The sequence below is a fragment of the Anabas testudineus genome, chromosome 16 (assembly GCF_900324465.2).
Source record: "Anabas testudineus chromosome 16, fAnaTes1.2, whole genome shotgun sequence".
Lineage (NCBI taxonomy): Eukaryota > Metazoa > Chordata > Actinopteri > Anabantiformes > Anabantidae > Anabas > Anabas testudineus.
In genome coordinates this window covers 19557650-19577341 of record NC_046625.1, presented here as the reverse complement: position 1 = coordinate 19577341, position 19692 = coordinate 19557650, and the positions used below count along the sequence as shown (strand labels likewise).

Genomic DNA, 19692 nt, shown 5'->3' with positions numbered 1-19692 from the left:
TTACTTTAAAGTTCGTCCCCTTGGCTTGGATATTTGCCTGCTTTGTACCTAACTTGTAAGTCGCTTTAGATAAAAGTGTCTGCCAAAGAGCTAAATGTAAATGTAATAGGGCCCCAAAACTAAATATTGGGCATCCCTAACAATTTAGTCTGATCAGAGGTCTTAGCTTTACCAGAAAACGGCTATAAAAGAGAAACACAGAAAAAATCTATCATAAACCACAGTTATTTAAAACACTATACATAATTATTCATGTATATAAACATTTTTACAGCAAAAGGGTGTGTATCTCTAAATCTAGGACAGATACAGAGAGGATTAAAATGTTTATTACACAATATAAAATTTTAGAACAACCCAATCAGAGGATAAACTGATGCTTAAACTTTAAAACACCCACTCTAGATGAAAACATGTTAATTATAGTGGTCAATTGAACAAACGCTCAAACGCAATTGATCTGATTTTAGAGGTCATGTATACTGTTAACGACTTATTTTATTTTGAAATGTCTGACCGGATGTTCTCCCATTTCATTGACGCGCCTGACACCGGCGGGCTCGTCACGCTGCAGACCATCTCCAGCCTCTGGATCCTCCTAAATCACACAAATGTACCTTTAGGCTCGTTTAAGTTGGATGCTGTGTTTTTTCATGTAAAGTTAAGTCACCCACACACAGGACAGTGAACAGTGTGTGATTTATCTGAACATTTATCCTGAATATTGCGCTAACTGAGTGGCAGGCAGGGAGATGTCGTCCGAAACACATGGAGTTGGAGTCTTCTTAGAGCTGAGAAAAAGACTTCAGAGTGGACTGCTTATTGTCGGGTAATTATTCTTAGTCTAATAGACAAGCACAAGGTTACAGTTTAACATTGTTCTTTTGCTTATTGTGCGCAAGGCTAACTACGAGTGTTAGCTAACGTAGCTTAGCACAATACAAGTGTATTGTGAGTGTGTTGATTCACTGACATGTTCACTAATTCATTAAAGTGAGCAGTTGATATAACAGCTGATATACGTGAGGACTAACTAAGACACACTAAGGTCTTCTTTACATGCTGCTGCTAAGTTGTTCTTTTTCTTCCACCTTGCTAAACTTCAGCTTTGAGGTACAACCACAATCTGCGTTTTAAAATCAAGACATCAAACCTGTGAAATAACACTCAATGCATCATGCAATTAGGCAAAACAAATATGAACAAAGCAAACTATGTGTCATATTTTAGTTTTCTCCAGGTCGCCCCTGTTTATCAGACACTGTTGTTATTGTGTGTGTGTGTGTGTGTGTGTGTGTACAGTGACACAGTGACACGTTTTGGAGACAGTTTGGAAAGCATTACAGACGACTGTTTCATGAAACTGACTGTGAGAAATGTAAAACATATTTGGCTTTGCATGGTTCATGACATAATCCCACATATTGTTTACCAGATTTTGTTATCTCCTGTATTATTAATAATAATAATAATAATAATAATGTAGAAAATAACAGTAACAAAGAAAAACAGAGTTAATATACTACTTAAGTTTTCTTAAAGTATTTATGTGATGTGATATTGCTGTAATTCAGTTAAAGTAAACAATTGAAAACTTCTTTCACTACTTGTGTCTTGGTGGCATGATGCTGTGTGATGTCGTGTCCTGTTGTGTTGGCCTGGTACAAAGAGGATAAAACAGTCTTGAAAAACTCTACCAAGGACATGTAATAATCATAAAGTTATGGAGGTTATTCAGTGAATACTGAATACACACAGGCAGCAGTAATCACACATGTATGATTATATGGATAAAGATCAATTTCTTCAATCTTAGATTGAAAAGATATGTAATACACCTCCAACATCACAAGATGGAGCTATTGTTCACTTCTCTCTCATGATGATGTCTAAAGTGGAGAGGTTGCTCTGTACCTAACTACACACAGAGAGAAAAGTCTCATTACATATAACTACATTTACTACAGCAAATATGGAGCTTCAAGGTATGTGAAGACTCTGAGGGATATGGGAGATGGCATAAAAGCCAGCGATCGCTCAGAATAGGACTGTACACTGTTTTTTTTAATATTGTTAGAAAATACATTTCTACAACTAAAGGAGCTCCACAGCCTGTGTCCAACGGTCTGTTTTAAACAGTTTCTCTCTGCAAATGGTCTTCATGAGCTCATTATTCCGCACTTGAATATTGGGATAGATGTTGGACTGTCTGTTTTATATAACACTGTCTCCACACAGAGCACCTGACAGGGAAAACAACACACGTTGTTCTGTAACAAAGGCTGACTCATAAATGACTGCACTGTATGAGACTCGGACTAATTACAGATTCTCCTCAATCCATATGTCTTGAGCAGAACTGAAACTATAAAATGATCCAGTCCTTTTAGTAGTTTTAATTAAAAACAAAACAAAACAATTAATGAACCAATGACAAATATCCACTGGTTACAGCTAAAATCAAAAACTTGCCTCAGCCTATACATTTAGCATGATTATTTTTGGGACTAATAATTTTAATTTGAAGAGGTCATTATCATTTGTAATAAAAATAATGATCGTTAACTGTTGCTAGTTTCAGCCTTAGTCGCAACATGAGTATTGTAAATATATAGTATTTTTGTGTTTGTTTATAATCCTCTTAAAGTAAGGGTCTGGAGCAGCTCTAAAATGTGGCAAAGATTGATACTGAAACGGTCTGACTGTAATAGCTGCTGTCTGCTCTTCCAGGAAAGAAGTAGCCAGAAGTCCTGCTGACGTGGTTGTGACAGGTGGAGATTCCTCTCTCCAGATCCGGACTCCGCGAGGCGACCTGACCCTGTCTTTGCCCGCAGGAGTCACCTTGGAGCAGGGATCCTGCATTCCGACTCCTGCAGGAGACTCCTGCGTGGAGGAGCTGCATTACAGGCTGCGCATCAGTGTCGCACAAAGCTCCAATGAAGGTAATGCTTGAGGATGACTATGGAAACACATCCAGACACGTGTAAGGTAAGGTCCCTCTGCTCTGCCAGACTCCCGTGCCAAGACAAGAACAAAGCCTCGTCGTAGCTATTTAAAGCCTGCCGTCTATTCTGAATTAATTAGATTGAGTCGATTGGTCATCTGAGACGGGGAAAGTGTAAATTTTGCTCTCACGATCGTCAGTGGCCTACTGTACTAGCAGCAGAGTCACAAAAAGGCTCCCTTTACCTTTTGAATTGATCTCATGTCATCAAAATGATACCCCGGAGTCATTGCATATTATTTCCAAACTCCATCGAAGGATTTTTCAAGTGACTCCTGCGTTTAAGTTACAGTAAGGACAGTCATTGACAAATTCAGTCAGAAAATCAGATTGATTGCCCGCTCCATAGCCAAACCACTATTGCCACCCAGGATTTTATCTTTTTTCCTCTCTGTCTTTTCCTTTGGCCTTCCACAGAGACTTCTGACAGTGTGATGGAGACACTCCGGGCAAAAGAGACTTATTGCTTCTACTGCCAGGGCTGCATGACCAGGCTGCTGGAGGACAGGTGAGGAACAGATAGACAGGGGAAGAGGAGGCAGTGGAAATGGGTTTTTATTTACACCCTCCTCTGTAGGACGAGGAGCGAGCATTTATTGACGGTGTGACCCAGCGGTAGAAGTGATGATATGAGAAGGGAAAATTGATGGATGGAGTTCACAGTTGTCAGCCTGACTGGGTTAGGGTTATAGAGTTGCTGTGACGTCAAGGTCTGTGCTACCCAATAAAAAACAATTGTGTTTCTTTCTTTGAGGTGGTTCAGGTGGACAGTGGTGTTGCTCTTATTGTCTTCAGCTTGTAGCTTTGTCTGGTCACCAGTGTGACATGCTGAATTGCAGTAGCTGCATTACCCAGACCCTTGCCCTCTAGCTATGTTTCTCAGCAATAACACACTGAAAGTTGCTAAAAACAAACAAAAAAAAGTTTTTTTTTAGCTTTCAAGGTCTAGGAAAAGTAGAGATGTGCTCACAGCAAGGTAAAATGTGATCATTTCCCTACCATTATGCCTCATTATGCTTTGTAGCAATGTGCTCTGTTTCATGGCTGCTCTGAGGTATTAATGCTACCATTAACTGAATTCATTGCAAAGCACCCTCTAAAGGTTATCTCTGTATAACCTACAACTGTGCATAATATTATATTCACCGGAATGAATAAAGACAAGCATTATTGCTGCACTAATAAATATTTTATATCAACAATGGGTAAACCGGTCACTAGTAGTGGTTATCCCACAGAAAATCACCTACTGCCCCTCAGCTCTGCTAAGCATTTTAGTGTCTTCAGCTACCACTACTTTGGTTCACCAACTCGGAGCAGTTAGTTTGCTCTCATGACACTAACCAACCTTCAGCAGCTGGCTCCAGTTTTCAAAGCTCTGAGAAACCCACTGTACGACCTGCTGGAAGCTAAACAGACATCATCGCTTTCTATTTATTCCTTTCAGCAGATATAGTCCATTGGATATTAAAAAAACATGTCTTCGGTTAAAAATTGCTAATGTTGTTTCATGATTTTTTGGTGTGAACAAAGAAACTGTTAGCTACCATGTTACTTCACATGTTAAATTTTGGTGGCCAACAATCAGTTAATGTTGCTTTAAAAATATGGAAATACTGTAAAGCATATTATTAGCAGATTAAAATCACAGCCCCTTTATCATTAGGAAGAATATAGTTTTTGAATGTCTGTATCTTCACCTTCTGAATAAAGGGCAACACAAAAGCAAGTATATATGTAATTTATTGATGTATGCTGTCATTTGGATGCTACTTACAGTGGCAAGAAAAACTTTGTGAACACTTTGGGATTACATGGAGTTTTGCATTAATTTGTCATAAAATGTGCTCCGATCTTCATCTAACTCAAAAAAAAGTATGTGTGGACTTACTGACTTACTGGTTGACCCTTTTTTGGCAGCAATAACCTCAACCAAACGTTTCCTGTAGTTGCAGATCAGACCTGCACACTGATGTGGAGTCATTTTGGACCACTCCTCTTCACTAAACTGTTTCAGTGTAGCAATATTCTTGGGATGTCTGGTGTGAATGGCTCTCTTAAGGTCATGCCACAGCATTTCAATCGGGTTGAGCTCAGGACTCTGACTGGGCCACTCCAGAAGGTGTATTTTGTTCTGTTGAAGCCATTCTTTGGTGAATTACTTGTATGCTTTGGATCATTGTCCTGTTGCATCACCCATCCTCTGTGGAGATTCAGTTGGTCTTACGTTTTCCTGCAAAATGTCTTGATAAACTCTGGAATTCATTTTTCCATCAATGACAACAATCCGTCCAGGCCCTGAGGCAGCAAAGCAGCCCCAAACCATGATGCCCCCTCCACCATGTTTTACAGTGGGGATGAGGTTTTGATGTTGGTGTGCTGTGCCTTTTTTTCTCCACACATAGTGTTGTGTGTTTTTTCTAAACAACTCAATTTTGGTTTTATCTGTCCACAGAATATTTTGCCAGTAGTGCTGTGGAACATCCAGGTGCTCTTTTGCAAACTTCAAACGTGCTGCAATATTTTTTTTTTGGACAGCAATGGCTTCCTCCGTTGTGTCCTCCTATGTACTCCATTCTTGTTTGATGTCTTCCTTATTGTAGATGCATCAACAAAAATGTTAGCATGTGCCAGAGATTTCTGTAAGTCTTTAGCTGACACTCTAGGATTCTTCTTTACCTCATTCAGCATTCTGCGCTGTGCTCTTGCAGTCATCTTTAAAGTACGACCACGCCTAGGGACACGCCTAGCAACAGTGCTGCAACAGTAAACTCAAGACTGTGTGTTTTTAAAGGGCAGGACAGCTTTCAGCAACACATCCAATATCATCACACTGATTGGACTCAAGGTTGGCTCAATCCTGGCTCCAATTAGCTCTTGGAGAAGTCATTAGGCTAGGGGTTCACATACTTTTTCCCCACCCTGCAATGTCAATGTTTACATGTTATGTTTAATAAAAACATGAAAACATATAATATTTGTGTACTATTATTTTCAGCAGACTGTGTTTTTGTATTGTTGTGAGTTAGATGAAGATCGGAGCACATTTTATGACAAATTAATGCAGAAAACCATGAAATTCCAAAAGGTTCACAAAGTTTTTTCTTGCAACTGTATGTCTGAAATCCCTCTCTTATATTCTGATCGTCTCTGGTGCTCATATAGCTCTGTGTTTATTGAGCGATAACGGCTCTCACTGTAGCAAGAACCAATTATACAATTTCAAAATAGCACTGGGCAATGATTGCATTTTGTCTTCCTTCCTCTTCAGAACGTTTAAACGAGTTCTTCCACTCCCTAATGGCAACTGGAACGCCATTGTGGACGACTGGTGTTGCCACCCCGATCCATTCGCTAACAAGAAGTTGCTGCCCAGAGCAGAGGATTGTTTAGTGGGTGACACCTTCCTTCTCCTTGACAAAGATGACAGCTGTAAACAGACTATTAGAGAGGAAGTGAGTCCTGTTGGCAGTGAGGACAGTCAAGATCCAAAGGTGAGGAACAATAGTATGTTTTAGCACCAACACAACCATTTTAGAGTCTGTAAATAAAGATAGTATGAATAAAGTGAAAGTAAAACACCTGTCTACTAGCTACAGTGAGAAATAAATTAACAGCACTATATGCCCAAAAACCTTTTAATATAACAAAAATGTATTTATTATATATTATATTATTATTTTGTATAAAAGGCTTAGGCCACCATCAGACTTGCTTTTGTAGAAGTGCTAAAATGGTCATTTATATTTGCATTTATTGAACAACTAAAACACAAGCAGTGGTGTCTTAGCTGCTCTCCTTCCACAAAGACCATTTCTGATGAAGTTTTGTCAGACTATAGAGGGATCAACTAATCCAGATGAAGCTGACAGATGCTGAGCTGGGTCCTTGCTGGTCCTCTACTGTTCTCTCAAAGAAACTCTGAGAAACTTCTCATCAGATTTTGATCAGGTCTTCCACTACTGTTTTTGTCACAAACACATAATTGTTTGATGGTCTAAGACGTTTGCACAGAATCATTCAGTATACTCGCCAACACAGACACCCAGTCCTCAGATGGCAGAATAAGTGAAGTCAAACTCCAGCTGTCTGTAGACAAGGAGTGATCTCCCTGTTTTTCTATTAGTCATTCAGTGCACGAGCAGCACTCTTTGCATGACTGAAACGGAGAAAAATTGAAAGAGAGGCATAGAGAACGAGCCGAAGAACAAATGACAATTTGCCTGCGGTATACTGTATATCTCTCTTTATGCCTTCCATCTTGGTTATAGTGGCTATTGATTGCGGTTTTACAACAGCCAAGTTCAAGATGGGTGTATTGTGGTTGTGATTGATGTCTGCTTTTTACCCCTGTGATGTGCAGAAACCCTGCCGCCGACTGGCACTTCTCTCCTGTAAGAGCTGTTCTTCAGTGCTGGGAGAAGCAGTTGCCCCAGGTATACATCAGTCTAACAGATTTTCATAAATAAGCATACAGTGGCAAGAAAAATGGGATTTCATGGTTTTCTGCATTACTCTCATAAAATGTGATCTGATCTTCATCTGAGTATCAAGAGTATTAACAAATATAATGTACCTATTTCTGATCTTTCGTGTCTTTATTGAGAACAACCATAAAAACCTCATACGTGGTAATAATGGAAAAGGTATGTGAATTAATTACTGGTTTTGTTGAGGCATGGCATAAGCACATTCTTCTTGTGTGGAGCAGTGAGGTTTCACATACTTAAATAAAGGCATGAAACATCAGAATTTATTTGGTGTTATTATTTTAGGCACATAATATTTGTTAATACTCTTAGACTTAAATGAAGATCAGATCACATTTTATGACAAATTATTGCAGAAAACCATTAAATTCCAAGAGGTTCGCATACTTTTTTTTCAGCCATGCTTACAAGCCTTTCTCTGTCATATCTTACAGAGACCGTGAAACTGTACATCACACAGGTGGTGGTGGAGCCCGCAGTGGGAGACAGAAAGCCAGAAGCTTCACATAACAGGCAGGTTTTTATCCAAGCTTCTAGTGGTGATAATTAGAAAACTGTAGCTGTTAAAACCAAGCTGTTTCATAGGGAAATAGAAAGTGGCTGCTATGTGCAGGAGATCCAAGAGAGAAAATAAATTCACACAGTCTTTTCTGGGTTAATCATTGTGACTTATTATTTTTGGCCCTCACAATAAGATCGCACTACAAATCAGTTTAGTTCATTTGTATGTAAGTCTCACCCAACATCCGTGACTGCACTGATTAGATTTTGCTGAAACTTTGGGAAATGACGCATATCAGCACAGCGTCGAAGCATTTTAAAAAACAATTTCACTGTAACAATTTTAGTTATGAATTAAACATTTTAATAACCACATCTCCCACTGTGCAAGTTTGAATAATTTCACAGATTACGCACAAGCCAAAGTGTCTCACTGTTTGTTTGTTTTTTTTCCCCACCGCTTTCAAAAAACTACTTCACATAATCTGTAGCTGGGTTATTCGAAGCGAGGTGAACATTTCAAAATACACGTGACCATAGAAATAACACATATTCCAGAAATCTATCTTAGACTCACAGTTAATATGCCCCATGAAGACTGAATATGCAAATGGATGCACGTTGTCTGTTTTGGACAGATCTCGCTTCTTGGAGAGGGTGGTAGCAGCCAGGCTGTTGAGGCTGTCCAAATCACTGAGCACCTTCCACTTCTCTGTCCAGACTCCTGATGGAAAAGCTTTCTTATTGGTAAGAACTCATCGACACAACCAGAGAAGGATTTGACATGTTACCAAAAATAGAGAGCTCGGTTGTTTGACACAAAGGAGAGAGGAATGTGGTTTCAGCTTCTTTAAATCAGCTACAAGTGGCTCTTTGTAAAATCACCACAATAAAAACCGATTGTACCAAAATTGTCCATTTCATAAGTAATAAGAAAATAAGAAAATGTTTGCAGATAAATTACAGAAGGTTTGACTTTGAGTTTATGGGCTTTAGTGTTTGATTAATATGCCTATACATTCTAGTGGTGATTTTTTTAATTTAACTGAAGTTGAAATTCTGTGCTGATATGCATGTTTGAGATTGACCACTGGCGTGAATATTTCATGCAGCTTGTGTTCTTGGCAAACTTCAAACTCACTCAGGATAGCAATAATAAAAAAAAAGATCTTTAACTTTACCTCTATAGACCAGAGTGGTCCACAAATATGTGATGAAAAATGAATTTATAATCAGAAGTGGGTGACATGTTGAGTTTGCGCAAGCAGAACGTAAGGGCCAGTAAAAACTATAATATGTGATGGATTGTGATTTGATGTCCATGTCACGTGGACCATGTGTATCTCAAGTGGTATGTGACCTGGCCTCTGCTCCCGCAGCTCTGGTTGCTGAACAGCGATTCCATCATTGCCTCCGTCCCAGAGACGTGTGTCGGGGATGAGAGGTCTAACAGCTCCGCCGCGCTTCACAGTCCGTCAGCTGCCAGAGCCCTGAAACTCCTCTACGTCACCTGCTCCAACACGGGCACCCAGCAGAGAGAGTAAGTGAAGACACATAACTCGATTCTCCGCTGCTCTCCCTCCCCACCCCGCCGCAATCTTTGTTTTCCTCTTCTTTATCGTATCCTTTCATCTTTTCCTACGCACCCTTTCAATCACTGCCTGTCTTGGCTCGCTGCAAGGGATGAAAGATTGCTTTGTTGCTGAACAGATTTCAGGTCTTAATAGAACCCTTTGCGCTAAGGGTCCATGCTCAGACTTAATTGTCATCAAAGGTGTTTATCCTCACAAAGTTGTCAGTTGCATAAGCCACGCTCGTGTTTGTTGCACACACAGGAGATGTTGTTTTGACTGGAGCGAGGCTCTGTGTACCTTGCTGTGATGCATTAGAGAGGTGTAGGTGGATGTGCTGCATGTGGTCTCCATGTTCAGTATAGCAGCACCCCACTGGAAGACCCATCCACCCTCATTATTTTCAAGTGAATGAGCACTCAGCATTTTTTCCCACCACCACCTCTTCTCCTACCCCCCTCCTCCTCTTCCTCTTCCCTGCAGCCGTGTAGAGTGAAGGCAGAACAGGCAAGTGTTGTTGTTTCTACCATTTTGACAAGCCCACCGGCTGACTGACAGAGAAAAGGTAATTAGGCACAAAACTCGCATGAAAGGAGAAATCCTGTCTTCTCAGTCAAAGCAGTAAAAGTGCATTTAAAGTAGATGGTTAACTGTAAGAGCTGAGTGATGTGTGAGAAAACTGTTTCATTTAGGTGCGTGCTGGTTAACAAGAGGGATATCGGCACTGTAAAACAAGCTATTACAGCAGTTTTTGTCTGGAGAGCCGCTGTTGTTGTCAATCCTGAATGCCTGAGTTACCACTGAGTTTCAGTGACTGTATCAGTTTTTTTACACTGCAGAGGTAATATCACCTATTGCCAGAAATGAATACAATTTCCTTTAGTTTACTCTGTATTAAAATGTCTATCTGCTAGTAGAGAAGCAGGTAACCTACATCCTCGGTACCAGGTCACCAGGTGGCCCAATCTGAGCTGAAAAGTCCTTCCAGATAACATCGTCAGTCATCATCTCAACATCATCTGGAAGATTTTTTTTTAGCCTGGAGCAGAGAAAATCTTTAATGAAGAGAAAGAAGACATTTTTTAATTAATTTATGTGCTCTCCAGAATAAAACCACAGAAAATTAGTTAAAAAAATGTAAGGATCTTTACAAAAATATGTGCTGAGCAGGAGTAATGGTGAATTCTTTACTTGTCTAATAAAAGATTCCTGGTCAGTCACAAAATTGACTTTACCTTTTTAACATTTAACCTTGTTTTCAATTTATTAATTTATTTGTTTTTATTTTTTTAACATTTTTTCACATAGTTGAACGCTGGTGTTACTCACACTCCCATTTCCCCTACATAATTTACCATTCATCCTTCATCACTCATCTCTGACGTTTTTAAATTAAATGTTCTGCCTGGGGAGCTGAATTCCCAGGCTGACAGCCCTCTTATTCGGGATACAGTCAGTTACAGTCGACTGCAGCCAGAGGTTGCAGTATGTGTTGTTACAACGGCCAATAATTGGCTGGAGAATCAGTGAGCCAGTGCCTAAGTGGATTACCCTTGTCACTAATGGCAGTGACTTGATTATGAGTTGAGTGAAAGTCGCAGGCACCATCACAGTCCGATACAATGGGCAACAGAAGGTCTCATACATATGGAAATTGAGCCTAATGGAAATTATATGGGCAACTTGTTTTCCATAGAACTGATTCTGATATACAAGCAATCAAATGCTGCTTTATATGACATTAACTGCATAACCATGCACATCGCATTATGATTTAGACGGGTTTGGGCCACTATGTAGAAATCACAACTTGATTCGATATTGCCAAATAAACAGCTTCACCTGGTAAAGAACCTAGTTGTTGAGTGGCTAATAGCAAGTCTTTGTACGTATGAAGTAGTAGCAGTCGTGTTTTTTTTTTTGTGTGTGTTATCTTTAGCAGAACTGCCAGAACTTTGAGAAGACTTTTCCTTCTCAGGAACTGCACAGATGGCTAAATGTCACCCAAACAAACTGGATCAGCACCAAACGCTGACAGAGCATCAATCTTTCTTCTCTCAATCACTCTTCCGTTTCTCCTTTCAGTTCCCTCTTCTTTTTATTCCCCCCACCCACCACACACAGACACACACACATACACCATCATTTACAGTGATTAATGCCACACATAACTCACCATCAATCCACTTTTATGTATCCCTAGTTATCCAGTTCAGTTTACACTTTAGAACGACTTAATTAAAATGGCAGGTTTGAATGCTTCAACGTGGGATTTACAGCAGCTATTCTGGGAATCATCTTGGGTTGTATAATGCTGTGGCAGTCACTATAAATCACTCCTTCTCCGTGTATGTGTGTTTTCAGCATCATAACTAGTTGGGAGGTCAATGCCATAGGACATCCTGTGGTGCTGCCGCTGAATGTGTGTGAGGAGCTGCTGCAAGTGATAGATGACAGCAATGCTACGCTTCCTGCATCAATGTGTTGCATGAGGTCCTATGAGGTAAGATGGTTACTATGTACTGTAATGGGCAACAGATGACAAACAGTCAGGTTGATCCTTTGCATAGCAACATATATTTTTCAAATATATATATATATATATATATATATATATATATATATATATATATATATATATATATATATATATATATATATATATATATATACATTTTGAAAATACTGATACTATTTAATATACACAAATAGATACTGAAAGTCTTCTAATCCATCTTCATCTTTTGTAAAAGGTTTATTAGCACAGCAGGGGCTCTTCTTAGCAGCAGTCACTTAATTCATTTACTTCTTACTTACAGCGCCTTGTTTTTCCATTATTCAGTGGTGCTTGGCAGTGTTTTTATCCCGCCTTAATTAATTTCATGATTCAGAGGTTTCAGTTAACAGCTTTGCTCTAGGTATTATGTGGGTCAAATGTGAGGTTTTAGCTATTTTCTAGCTTCTACACACCTGTAATTGTGTGAAATGTGTATATTTAGCTTGAGTTGCCAAGGAAAACCCTTTGACTTGAAAATAGGAGGTGTTCCCTTTGCTGACAACTCTATTCTCTTAGCCTTTTTAAACATAGTGACAGGGATAATTAGCACCATTATCCTCCACTTCCTGCTCAGAAAGTTTAGGAAGTGACTCCTACCACTTAAACTGACTCACTGAAAAATACAAGAGCTGGAATAATGTACCTTGAGCGAATAATTGAGAAGAAAATCCACTGTTGTACATCATGTGAAGTTGCTTTTGTTGTCAGCCTAGGCAGGGGGTGTTCAGTTAAAGGCTTGAAGTCTTTCCTAATCTGTGGGGACTGAAGTGATTTATTGAAGAAGGAACAGCTCTGTGCTATGAAAAAAGCGACATACAGTATTCAGGTTTTTGATTATTTTATTTTTTCATGTCTTTTTTTGGATGTTGAAATTTGTGTGAAGATTTCACATTATTACATCCACAGCCACTGAATAAATATTAATTAACAAAATTAACATAATTGTGTAGGTGTTAAACTTTTTCTTGCCAGCCAACATTTGGGAAAAACTACTGAAAAAGAACTGTGGCTGCTCAACAATATAGACTTGTATGATGATGCACACAGTGTACACTAGGCTGCGGTCTTGTTAGAAATGATTCTCTTGTCTATCTTACACATTGTGTTGCAATATGATGATGTTTTCTGAGGTAACAACATGACAATAGTGGGTGGGTGGAGAAATTAGGCTGTGCTGAAATGGAGAAGGCTACAGATACAGCGACCCAGACACAGGACACAGTATCTGTTGGTTGTGGAAGCGGTTGCCGCAGGAAGAACGGGTGTGATAAACTGACACACTCGAACACTTCCTTATAGTAGAAGCCTGTTGTGCTATAGGCGACAGAGGATGGGAAGGTAATGTGATCATGTGGCCATCTAGAGTTACCGGAGATGGTCTGAGAGCATCCAAGAGTCTCTGTTTAAGAAGTGAGCTATAGCCCTCCTGAGAGGGGAGCAAATGGTGTCATCATTCACAATCACTTCTAACTCATTTAAAGAAACAATTGATCTTAATTTTCATGTTTTTGGACAATACATTTATAAAGGCTTTAATAACATTTGCCTCACTAATGTCATGGTTGCCCATTAAGCATTAGCAACTCAAATAGTCAGGTTGTAATGTTTTTACTTATCATGACTTCAATGAATGAATTGGATATGTATTGGGCTTAAAGTAAAGTGGAGCTAAGCTTACAGGAACTACATGTACTAAGAGACCTTTTTTAATGGCCCACATTTTGACATGTCATAGCAGTACAAGCCCAGGCACAAGTATATTTAGATGAACCCGTTCAGGGACACAGGATTGTGCATGGTACCTTATTGCTGACTGGGACGCCTAATGAACCTAAACCCTCATTAATGTTATTAGATATATATGTACAATACACGCTACAATCAGACAAAATGTCTGTTGTATAGAAACACTATTAGAATGATCAGTAAAATGAAGAAGATGATTATATGTGCTTACACATTGCTTACGAGGGTCAGGGTAACACAGTTACATGTAGAGGAACTGTCATGAACACCTCCTAGATCTCAGTCCTCTGTGTCAATTCAAGCAAGTTGATGGGTTGATTCATCTCCTGTCACAGGGTGGGTGTGAAACGTAGACTACAAGAAAACATATTTCACATTTAAAAACAACCAAGAGCAATGCAAACCTACCTCAGTGACATCAGCGCCCATTTGCCTTTGTGCAGCTCAAAGGAAACACAACCCCAGCTTTACTGCAAAGCTTCAAGCTTGCAGTCTAAACATGCAATGAAAGAAGCACATTTATCGAATTCCATGATGAACTGGATAATTGAGTTGGCTTAAGTATAATAGCATTAACAGTGGTTTGATTTGGGAAATGCACAGATGTAAATAATACATGTATTCATGCGTCAAGTCCAACATCCTGGTTTGCACGCTCAGACTCGCTGTCCCATTTAGCTGTCATGGCTTAATGGGAGGCTTCAAGAGAACTGAGCCATCATTCATATTATTAAACTGTGCTTTTGCTATTATGACACATCATAGCGTGTGCTGTGAGAAAATCCAGTGCCATTGTCCTGGAACTTGAATCCAGTCATTTTTGCTAATTACACCCATGATTTTCTTACTGTGAAAAGGTTGCTAAAAAAGACAACTACAGCTTTAACTACTGCTATATGAAAGGTCTACAGGTTGATAAGGCAGTTGCGGAGAACTAAAGTGTATTTTAAAAAGAAATCCTAAAATACATTCATGCATACAGCAAATTGTGTGCATTAAAAGTTGAACTGACAGACTGCACAATACACCTTTTCCCAATATATGAGTGCTAGCCCAACCATCACAGCACTTCAGTATGACATAGATTCCAGGTAGCTGTGTTGAATGGGGCGTGTGGTTTTTGTGTAATTTCAGTCCCTGTGAGTAGATCAAAGTCTGCACCATAACCAAGCCTGTTATTAGGCTGCGTGTGGAATGCCTAGTGTTGTCTGGGCTGCTGTGTTTCCCGCCCTCCATCTCTGGGCCTGCCAGTGTAATGGGGTGTAAAGTAGATCCAGCTCCGAGTGTCACTCCAGAGCCCAGGAACAGACAACACCTCCCTTCTTCCCCCCACCTTATTAATCTCCCCTTCAGCCCCGCAGAGATGGCACGTAGCACAGACTTAAAGTGATCCAGAAAACCGATCAAACATTTTACAATGATCTGTGAAGATGTATCGATCACGCGGCTCCTCAGCGTCACGCCAGGAGCGGCGAAATAAATTACTTCCCCCAAGACCGGCACGCCCCGATTCGTTGCACATGCATGTTGCTTCTTGATTAAAAATTTTAATTTTGAAAAATATTTTATAGGCAGCTCAGTGTTTTCACACCACTCATGTCCCCATGTCAAAATACCAGGAGTGGTGTTGTTTTGGTTCCTTTGTTTTAAATCATGTCATTGGGATAGGGTGACACACACGAGGATAATAAATGCTAATAAGTGCTTCATTATATAGATTAGTTGCTTTGTCCTTTTTGCCAGGAATTTTATCTTGGTCCGTCTCTTATATCCATTTTAACGTCAGGATACTCCTTTGAATTTAATGCTCAATATGTTTCTTTAGTCATGTTCAACTTTTCAACACCTTTTTGTTTTCTGTCTGGCTCTTTTCACATGTGAAGAAATATTCTCGATGCCGTTTGCCAAGTCTGGAGTGTTATGATAACACAGTCCCTGGCACCAAGTATCAATGAGTGTGCGTTTGCTCAAAAGATTTCCTTACACCATTCTGTTGTCATTGTCTCACTACCATTAATGCCCAGACATTAACCTCTGTCCCCTCTTCAACCAAAGAGCTGTTGTTTAGACACAGATAATTAAACTACCAAGGGTTATATCTTGCTGCAGCTAAACTTATTGCGTTTAAGGATTTGCAGTGATATTTCATGTTTCACTGTGTTAAAGAAGCCCAATGAGATCAAAGAGCTGTAACTGGGTCTTCAATGGAGCCGCACATGTCTGGTGTGTGGCGGTGCACACTTCCACGTGGTACACTCAGAGAAGACTAATACACTCTTTCCTTTCCTTCCCTTTTCTTTTAATCACAAATCAACTTCTCTCTCTCTCTCTCTCTCTGGTTCTTTATGACTCTCTGTCTTATTTTTCTGGGACTCAGTTACATTAGCAGCAGCTCACCTCCCGTTGCTGTTTATTATCATTTGTATGAATTACCACTGATGCGCTTCAGTGGTGAGCAGATATTGGCATAGGGATGGAGAAAACAAGGCCTTGAGTGAGGCAAATGCCTTCATCCATCATCCCAAGATAGAGCCCTCAGTGGAGCGCAACCATTGTCTACAGCGGGCAAATACCCAACAATAGCAGATGGAGGGAGGGAGAGAGACAGTGAGGACGGGGCTGAGCTGACTTTGTTTTCTGCGCTTTGTTTATCTGAATGTGTGTTTTTGAACTTGATTAAATCTCTACCACCTGTGGTGCTTTTGTTTTGAAGACGTTAATTGCAGATAATGTGTTTCTGTACTGATCAGCAGACCGTAGAGATCCAGTACATCTGTGCTTTAGGGAACAAAAAAAAATTGCACAGCACAAAATTTAGTGCAGTGGGGTTTTTTTGTTTGTTTATGAAGTTCACCTACTTTTAATTCCTTCTCATGTATCACATGGTGCTAAAGATATTTCAACTTTACTAACCTTTTGTCTGTTCCTAGGTGGCATACCTGAGACTGTGAGGGCAAAGGTCAGACGCCCAGAATATCCACTTGTAGAGAATTCAGAAAGTCCTTGGACAGTGGAAACTGGAACCTCTGTGAACGTGAACATGTAGGTTTGCATATTGGCCCTGATTTCTAGGACGGTACCGGAATGAACGGCAGAATAAAATACAACGAGCGTGGACTAGCTTGTTTAGCACATGAAAGTGTGGTTTCTGGTCATTTCTGTGAAGATTTATTTTAGTGTGATGTGCTGTTTAATCTTTTAACCACACACACATGCCACATCTCTTTTGTAGTTGTATGATTATGTCAAAATGTATCATAATGGTTTAAAGCCTGTGAGGGTACATTGTATGTATCCTAAAATGTATTTTGTATTTTTCCCATCACAACAAAACAAATTAAACTGTTGGATTGTTTGGAAGTATTACCTCTTCTATCCTTTTTTATCTGTTTACGAAAGAACACAGCTTGTTGATATGTGGGACATTGTTCTTGAGTTGGCTCATGATGAAAGCTTATTATAGAGGCACTTCAGCCCCGGGGTAGAGCAGTGCATCCTCCACTTGAGTGTAATTACAGCTTGTGAAGCTAGGTGATTTCTGTCTGGTTGTGGGTTTATTGTGGAGTGTGTGTCAGTGATTGATGTTATTTATGTAGCATGTGTGGTAGCAAGAGTCATTGTGAAATTGTAATGTTAAAGTTTAAAAACGGGCCTTACGGCATAGGCTGGTGTCCCAGCACGTCAAGTACAGTGCTTTTAGGTGATCCTCAGACTTATTATCTAGTGAAATTGTCATCGGCCTCAACTGAATTTTATATTTAGTAATACATGGTAAATGTTAGCACTGAACTAAGAAGGCCAAAGTCATGACATCACAGACAAGTCTTTGCCACTAGCTTTCAGTAACTTACAAAATGCAATTCCAGCTAGAATTAGCACGAGAGTCGCAATCCACTCTCCATCTCCCTGCTTTACTCTGCCTTTTTATCACCTGCTGCACTCTATCACAATCTCCGCAGCCCCTAAGCTGTGTCATTATCAAACTGCAATAAATAGGAAACCTGCAAAACCTACTTATCAATCAGAAATGATTAAAATCTTCTGATTGGTTAGAAGGGTGAGCCTCCCTGGGAAATAATTCAGAAGCAAATACCATGTTGCCACAATAAGAAAAGTTTTGCAACAGATTTATACCAAAGATTTTTAAAAACGTTGCATACTTTAGCTTAAATGGATTTTTTCACTTAGCCTGTATTTTATCAATATGAAAAAATGAAGTATGTTATAAGATGATTTTAGACAGTTGCTATTAGGACAGTTTGCAATCTATTACAAAATGTGATTGCATAAAAAACATCATCTACAACATCATAAGCACAGGTACCTATATAATTTTAATTTAGTTTCTTCCATAGCCATTCAACTCTTTCTTCTTGAGTCACTTCTATTGAAATGTGAAGGCTAACAACATAAAGTCTGTGCAGTGTGAATATGTTAGCATTTACACCACCACAGCTCAAGTGCAGCCTCATAGACTCTGTTTCTGTGTAAGATTTGAAATAAAAAAAAAAAACTATTTTTTTTCTGCATGCCTGAATCTGCTGATGCAGCAAGTGACAATTACTTTTAAAAATACAAAGAAGTATTGTGCCCACCGAGGTGGCAAAGCGAAGAGTGAATTGGCTAATTAAATACATCCAACACTGAACCGTCAAGGACTTCTCATTTCCTTTCTGCCCCGTCTCCACAAGTGCAAATGAAGTAGGCTCTAAATAACCCATTTGTTTCAAGCCCGCTTAGCAGAAGGAGCTACTCCACATTACTGGCTGCTGCTGGTGTTTTGAACACTCTGACAGACACAGTCACCCAGAAGCCTTGAGGACTTGCAGGCACTCTTTGTCTTCCTTCCCTTGATGATAGACAATGGAAGTGTCAAATTAAAAGTTTTTTTGGCCAGTACACCACCGTCTGTTGACACCGTGAAGCTCATTAGCCTTTTCCGACAGTTATCTCATGAAAAGTATCAGTCTGTACAAAGGTCTACTCTATATTCAGCCTCAGTAATTACTTGTCCATGCTTGGAGGACAGTTTTTGCTTGCTCTTCTTGCCGCTGGTGTGCAGTAGATAAAAAGATAAGAGGGAGGCGGTACTCAACTGCTCTTCCGAATGAATGGTAATATAAATAATAATAAAAAATATAAAAGAATTGTTGTGTGTTGTTTCTGATTTCTCATAAGACCATCATACTTTAGGATCATGTTGCGTCCCTGAACTTTCATTGGGTCATTAATACCGACCTTGGTGATTTTTATGTTGGAAAATGTGAAAAAAAAATATTTTGCATAGAACTAAACATATAGTAGGTGCATGCACAGCAGTAATTTAAAATGAGGACCCAATCCGCAGTAGTTCATCACCAAAAACATCAGAATTCAACATCTGAGAATATTACACATATTATGGCAATTTAAGAGATACGTTATTATACCAAGGTCACTAGGCTTCATCCTCTGGGGACCGTTAATGCCGGTATAGAATTTCATAATAATTCTTTCAAAAGTTGTTGAGCTGTTTGAGCCTGGACCAACATAGGTTACTGCACACCATTGCCATTGGTGGAGCTTGATGCAGCTAACATAACTGAAAATGTCACAATAAGAAGGAAAACATACAACTGTAAAAAGCAAATATTTGTATAAAACTCTGCAGAGTTTCTCCAGACACAATATAGTATGTTACTGTATTACATGGCAGGTGTACAGTCTGAAAACTGGAACAACTGGGTGCATCTTCTCATATAGAAAATCACTGCTTTGCTTAGAAATGAACGCCTATTGGAGATAAATATCCACTGAAACCACATGTGACATAACGCATATGGA

The 19692-nt window shown here is 39.5% G+C and overlaps 1 protein-coding gene across 1 annotated transcript; it reads left to right on the top strand.

The window, feature by feature from the left end:
- Positions 1-543: 543 nt before the first annotated feature.
- Positions 544-17211, top strand: ube3d (ubiquitin protein ligase E3D). The gene is made up of 10 exons (XM_026373293.1): positions 544-829; positions 2731-2942; positions 3422-3512; positions 6276-6498; positions 7368-7440; positions 7929-8007; positions 8634-8742; positions 9375-9535; positions 11931-12069; positions 16800-17211. Exons 1-10 carry the CDS (start codon positions 753-755, stop codon positions 16818-16820), a joined length of 1185 nt encoding a protein of 394 aa, XP_026229078.1. The 5' UTR covers positions 544-752; the 3' UTR covers positions 16821-17211.
- The last annotated feature ends 2481 nt before the right edge of the window (positions 17212-19692 follow it).